This window comes from Aulonocara sp. 'chitande type north' Nkhata Bay, linkage group LG11 (genome assembly GCF_057382095.1).
Source record: "Aulonocara sp. 'chitande type north' Nkhata Bay isolate Kocher_YH1m ecotype deep benthic linkage group LG11, A_spYH_male_GT1.1, whole genome shotgun sequence".
In the NCBI taxonomy this organism is placed as follows: domain Eukaryota; kingdom Metazoa; phylum Chordata; class Actinopteri; order Cichliformes; family Cichlidae; genus Aulonocara; species Aulonocara sp. 'chitande type north' Nkhata Bay.
Window position 1 is genome coordinate 39,451,761 of NC_141354.1, and position 7,009 is coordinate 39,458,769.

The window sequence follows — 7,009 nt, forward strand, 5'->3', positions numbered from 1 at the left end:
TTTGATATCTTTTCCAGTTGTCTTCATAATTATTACTTTAACAATTGGTGTTTTTATTTGTTACGATTTTTATGATTTGAATTGATTTTTGTCAGTTCCTTATTTTAATATTTTTCTATTTAATTTAACAATTTCTGAGTTTTCAGAGTTTCCTTTTTAATCATTTATTTATTTTTTGAAGTTATTTTTTCATTGTTACTGTTTATTATTATTTATAGGTGAGCAGTGCTGTTGGCCGTGGGTGTCGGCTGCTGGTGAGTCCGAGCTGATCGGGTTGAACCTGCGGCTCTAATCTGCTGCTGTTGTTTTGGGCGGATTGTCCCTTTAATGATGGGGTCGGGGATAATCTGCAGATGAGCCGCCACCTCTCGCTGTGACCCAGTTTGTGATCTACACTGGGACTGAAACTGACTCCAGATCAGAGCCGAACCTGGAAACATCTGTCAGATCAACCCGATGCAGATCTAGAGACGAGGACGGCAGAGCAGCTGCAGACTCGTGAGGACGCGGCGTCTGCAGATGGCGTCTGCAGTTTGCGGACACCATCTGCAAACCAAAACTGCAGTCTGCAGTTCATGGCATGATTTCAGAGTTGATGAGGATGTTGGGGCAGCCTGATGCGCGTTTCATCACAGTTTTGGTCAATGCTAACAGTGCAAGCACGAGCTGCAGTTCATGCGACGGCCACAGGAGGGCACTAATTAAAGATCCTGTAATGGAGCACAGTAAAGACGGGCGGTCGTGTTGGTTCGGTGAGCAGGGTCGGAGAAAGCGTTTTATCGTCATTCTGATTAAAGTTAGTTTCTCTACATTTGAGTCGTTTGGTTTCTTGACCAATGACGCGCTCGCTGTGAGCTGATGGTGCTCACCTCCATCCATAAATCACCAGCAGTTATTTCATTTTTTGGAGTTTGAGGCTTTCAGATATTTGTCAGTACTTTAGAGATCACCTCCCTCCTCCTCTCTCCCCCGCTTGTGTCCACAGGCTGAGGTCAGTTTCCTTCGCCAGGCGCAGGCGGCGTCTGTGTGACACATTTCACCCTCGTGGATTATCTCTGTGAACACGCCATAATCTACATCATGCTGTGGATTAGCACAGATGTCTGTGGGATTACAGAGAGTGCCGCGTGTTTCCTGAAGCTGAAGCTGGAACCAGGCTCAGCTTCAGGTCTCGGGTCTGTTCAGCCCAAAAGGAGGAGACTGTCCTCCCAGTCGGAGGCAGCGGAGCCTCTGCTGGACACCAGAGGAACTGCAGGCTCGAGCGTTACTGCCCACCCTGTGACGTCAGCGCTTTCAGTAGCTCTCATTCTCGGCCACTCCCGCTGTCCGCCGGAGGGGGGCGCTTCCGGGCTGCCGATAAGCCGCTGAGCCAGCGGGCAGGCGGGGAGGGGGGACAGGGAGGAGGAGTAACCGAACACCCAAGCACGGAGTGGCTGCTGGCCGGTCAGAGTGCGGCGGAGCCCGGCGGCAGCCACAGCAGCGAGTCGCTCAGCACAGTGACACCGAGCAACAGAGCCGTGGAGCGGCGGAGCTGAGGCGGAGGCTCCGGTCTCCCCTGCAGGAGTTTGACTGCTTTAACGGCTCTCCGAGTCTCCATCGAGCGGATAACGGAGTTCCCGTGAAAGTGGGAGAAGTGTCGCGATCAGCCGCCGGACACCGGCAGCATGAAGAGGAGCAGCTCCGGGAAACGGGTGAGTGATACCGGGACAGAGGGCGACCCCCGGGGCTCTCTCCGTTAAAGCAGAACTCGAAGAACAAAAGCCCGAGGATTAGTTTTATTCTGAAGGCTGAGAGCCGCAGGCTTCTCAAGAACCCACGTCCGGTTTTCATAATAAAGGCCTCACTCTGCTGATGCTTAAAAAGTGCCAAAAGGCCAACAAACAGACGGAGAAGTGATGTTTTTAACAGTGACCCGGTCTGTGAGGGTCTGTGAGGTCCAGGCCGGTCCTGGAGGCTTTAAAGTGACCTGAATGTGGTGTGATGGTTAATCTGCTCAGCAGCTCCAGTTTCAGTTACAGCCTTTAATGGACTTGCATAACAACCATCTGACCCCAAACCGGCTGAACTCAGAATGAAAGCAGTTAGAGGCGGGCTCTGTCGGTGCTACACACACCTGTCTGTCCACACAGGTGAGGATGAAGAAACAGAGTAATAGAAATCAGTGTCTCCCAGTCTGTACACAACAGAAAACAGAGTAGAAACAGCAATAGAAGCATGAATAGAAACACAAGTAGAGTATTATAGACTAAAAATACAAACTGAGGAGATGAGGTTGATTTAGGCTGAGCTTCTGGAGCCGTGTTGACAGGTTTCCCTGCTCCTCACCTGCTCTGTCGGCTTCCTGTTTCTTGTCTCAGGGCGCGTCCGAGTCGGCGCCGCAGAACGCGCCGCCTGATAAAGTGGGCTGGATCAGGAAGTTCTGCGGCAAAGGGATCTTCAGAGAGATCTGGAAGAACCGCTTTGTCTTTCTGAGAGGAGACCAGCTGTTCATCTGTGAGAAGGAGGTGAGTCAGAGAGGGCGGGGCCTACAGGTGACCAACCCCTGACACTCACTCACTCAATTAGTCAATCAATCAATCGATCAGTGGACATGATCAGAGGTAGAAGGTCTCTGATCCTCACAGCGTGATCACCTGTAACCAGCAGGCAGGTGACACCTGTGATGTCATTAAGAAGGTTAACGAGGAACAGATTTAAAGGGAGTGCGCAGCTTTTTTATGAAACTGTTACAGAACTTTACAGGAGAACTCTTGCAGAGAACATCTGACATGTTGAACTTGGTAAGCACTGAAGTACCTCAGAGTACTCCAAAGTACCTCTATGTACATGCATTGAGAGTATTGTGTGTAGTATTTTTAGCCTTCCTCCAAATTCTGCAGTTCAGTTTGCAAACAGAAAGATTCTCCTCGGGTTTCATCAGCCGACGTTCTGCAGGAGTCGAGTTTCAGTCCGAGCTACAGATACACAGAGTGCTCCGGTTTCACTGCTGCAGCACAGGAAAAGTGTCCTTACAGAACCCTTATCACACAGGGAACGTCGTCATAGAACCCTTATCACACAGGGAACGTCGTCATAGAACCGTTATCTCTCAGGGAACGTCGTCATAGAACCCTTATCACACAGGGAACGTCGTCATAGAACCGTTATCACTCAGGGAACGTCGTCATAGAACCCTTATCACACAGGGAACGTCGTCATAGAACCGTTATCACTCAGGGAACGTCGTCATAGAACCGTTATCACTCAGGGAACGTCGTCATAGAACCCTTATCACACAGGGAACGTCGTCATAGAACCGTTATCACTCAGGGAACGTCGTCATAGAACCCTTATCACACAGGGAACGTCGTCATAGAACCCTTATCACACAGGGAACGTCGTCATAGAACCCTTATCACACAGGGAACGTCGTCATAGAACCCTTATCACACAGGGAACGTCGTCATAGAACCGTTATCTCTCAGGGAACGTCGTCATAGAACCCTTATCACACAGGGAACGTCGTCATAGAACCGTTATCACTCAGGGAACGTCGTCATAGAACCCTTATCACACAGGGAACGTCGTCATAGAACCGTTATCACTCAGGGAACGTCGTCATAGAACCCTTATCACACAGGGAACGTCGTCATAGAACCGTTATCACTCAGGGAACGTCGTCATAGAACCCTTATCACACAGGGAACGTCGTCATAGAACCCTTATCACACAGGGAACGTCGTCATAGAACCGTTATCTCTCAGGGAACGTCGTCATAGAACCCTTATCACACAGGGAACGTCGTCATAGAACCGTTATCACTCAGGGAACGTCGTCATAGAACCCTTATCACACAGGGAACGTCGTCATAGAACCGTTATCACTCAGGGAACGTCGTCATAGAACCGTTATCACTCAGGGAACGTCGTCATAGAACCCTTATCACACAGGGAACGTCGTCATAGAACCGTTATCACTCAGGGAACGTCGTCATAGAACCCTTATCACACAGGGAACGTCGTCATAGAACCCTTATCACACAGGGAACGTCGTCATAGAACCCTTATCACACAGGGAACGTCGTCATAGAACCGTTATCTCTCAGGGAACGTCGTCATAGAACCCTTATCACACAGGGAACGTCGTCATAGAACCGTTATCACTCAGGGAACGTCGTCATAGAACCCTTATCACACAGGGAACGTCGTCATAGAACCGTTATCACTCAGGGAACGTCGTCATAGAACCGTTATCACTCAGGGAACGTCGTCATAGAACCCTTATCACACAGGGAACGTCGTCATAGAACCGTTATCACTCAGGGAACGTCGTCATAGAACCCTTATCACACAGGGAACGTCGTCATAGAACCGTTATCACTCAGGGAACGTCGTCATAGAACCCTTATCACACAGGGAACGTCGTCATAGAACCCTTATCACTCAGGGAACGTCGTCATAGAACCCTTATCACACAGGGAACGTCGTCATAGAACCCTTATCACACAGGGAACGTCGTCATAGAACCCTTATCACACAGGGAACGTCGTCATAGAACCGTTATCACTCAGGGAACGTCGTCATAGAACCCTTATCACACAGGGAACGTCGTCATAGAACCCTTATCACACAGGGAACGTCGTCATAGAACCCTTATCACACAGGGAACGTCGTCATAGAACCCTTATCACACAGGGAACGTTGTCATAGAACCCTTATCACACAGGGAACGTCGTCATAGAACCCTTATCACTCAGGGAACGTCGTCATAGAACCCTTATCACACAGGGAACGTCGTCATAGAACCCTTATCACACAGGGAACGTTGTCATAGAACCCTTATCACACAGGGAACGTCGTCATAGAACCCTTATCACACAGGGAACGTCGTCATAGAACCCTTATCACTCAGGGAACGTCGTCATAGAACCCTTATCACACAGGGAACGTCGTCATAGAACCCTTATCACTCAGGGAACGTCGTCATAGAACCGTTATCACTCAGGGAACGTCGTCATAGAACCCTTATCACACAGGGAACGTCGTCATAGAACCGTTATCACTCAGGGAACGTCGTCATAGAACCCTTATCACACAGGGAACGTCGTCATAGAACCCTTATCACACAGGGAACGTCGTCATAGAACCCTTATCACACAGGGAACGTCGTCATAGAACCCTTATCACACAGGGAACGTCGTCATAGAACCCTTATCACACAGGGAACGTCGTCATAGAACCGTTATCACTCAGGGAACGTCGTCATAGAACCCTTATCACACAGGGAACGTCGTCATAGAACCCTTATCACACAGGGAACGTCGTCATAGAACCCTTATCACACAGGGAACGTCGTCATAGAACCCTTATCACACAGGGAACGTTGTCATAGAACCCTTATCACACAGGGAACGTCGTCATAGAACCCTTATCACTCAGGGAACGTCGTCATAGAACCCTTATCACACAGGGAACGTCGTCATAGAACCCTTATCACACAGGGAACGTTGTCATAGAACCCTTATCACACAGGGAACGTCGTCATAGAACCCTTATCACACAGGGAACGTCGTCATAGAACCCTTATCACTCAGGGAACGTCGTCATAGAACCCTTATCACACAGGGAACGTCGTCATAGAACCCTTATCACTCAGGGAACGTCGTCATAGAACCGTTATCACTCAGGGAACGTCGTCATAGAACCCTTATCACACAGGGAACGTCGTCATAGAACCGTTATCACTCAGGGAACGTCGTCATAGAACCCTTATCACACAGAGCCTAGTTTCCCTCCTAACACAACCTCTGTGTGAAAAGGTTTTCTAACATGTTCTCGGGTTCTGGGTGTGGTACCTGTGTGCAGCGGTGCAGTATTGATCACTGTGGTTAGCTCGTTAGGTGGCCACTGAGTTAATAGCTTTGTTCCAACACATGAAGCGGCGCTGCTTTGCAGCGTGTTCACAGAATTACACTTCCTGACCCTTTTTCAGATTCAAAGATTTTAGCTGGTTGTAAAATCTGTTTCGTGTTGCTCAGTGTTCCACTTTGTGTGAGATGGGGCTGGAAATATGTTTTTGCTCCGTTTGCTAATGTGTGTGTGTGTGTGTGTGTGTGTGTCAGGGACATTGTGAAACGAGGCGGCCTCTGGTTTGTGTTTGTGCGTTCACATCAGTCTCCGTGGTGCATTCAGGTTCCTCGGCTTCCTTTCTTCAGTTCCTCTTTTCACCCGTCGTTTGGCAGCGTCAGTGTGAAGTTACACATCGAAGCTTCCTGAAAACTGTCTCACCACCAAATTAGGATGTGTCTGTGTGCGCGGCGTCTCTGCTGTTGGTCGACAGACTCTCTTCTGCTTCTGTGGCTCTAAGTTAGGCATGTGTGAAGCTTCAACATGTCAGCAGCTCGACTTCCTGTCCTACCAGGAATAGAAACCCAGTGTGACACCAGGGAAACCACACACACTGAAATACACTCTGAAACCACACACACAGAGGTTTGTAGTCCTGTCTCTGTGGGGACTGAACCACGTGTGGGCACATCGCTCTGCTCGTCGGTTTCATCTCTGAGTTGGCATTGTAGTTTGGGACAATAAAGTTTTAGTGAAAGCGTCTTTCCCGCTCTTTTATGGGTTTATTTGTTTTTTAATTGGTTATTTGTTGTCAGTTTATTGGTATTTTTGACCCTCAGCACAAATAAACAGAGTTGTGTAATCAATCATCAATATTCAGAGTTTGGTGCCAGAGGAGGAGGAGTTACATAACAAGTGTCACATCCATCATAATCAATCACTTCCTGTCTGCTGTTACAGCATAAAACCGTCAGCAGCACAAGAATCACCTGCAGCCTCAACGTTCCTGTGAAAACTGACTGAAATATAACTGGCAGGTGCAGCAGCCAATCAGAATGAAGTAGGCTTTCTATTAGAGATGGACCGATCCGATATTACCTATCAGTATCGGTCCGATACTGACGTAAATTACTGGATCGGATATCAGAGACAAATAAAAAATGTAATTCGATCCATTAAATATC

The 7,009-nt window shown here is 48.5% G+C and overlaps 1 protein-coding gene across 1 annotated transcript in view; it reads left to right on the forward strand.

The window, feature by feature from the left end:
* Positions 1 to 192: 192 nt before the first annotated feature.
* LOC147319857 (pleckstrin homology domain-containing family O member 1-like) overlaps positions 193 to 7,009 on the forward strand; it is a 19,165-nt gene continuing 12,348 nt past the window's right edge. Inside the window, exons 1-2 of the mRNA XM_086312670.1 lie at positions 193 to 1,691; positions 2,358 to 2,504. Coding sequence (XP_086168796.1) covers positions 1,665 to 1,691; positions 2,358 to 2,504 — 174 coding nt within the window. The 5' untranslated portion in view covers positions 193 to 1,664. The remainder of the gene's footprint in view (positions 1,692 to 2,357; positions 2,505 to 7,009) is intronic.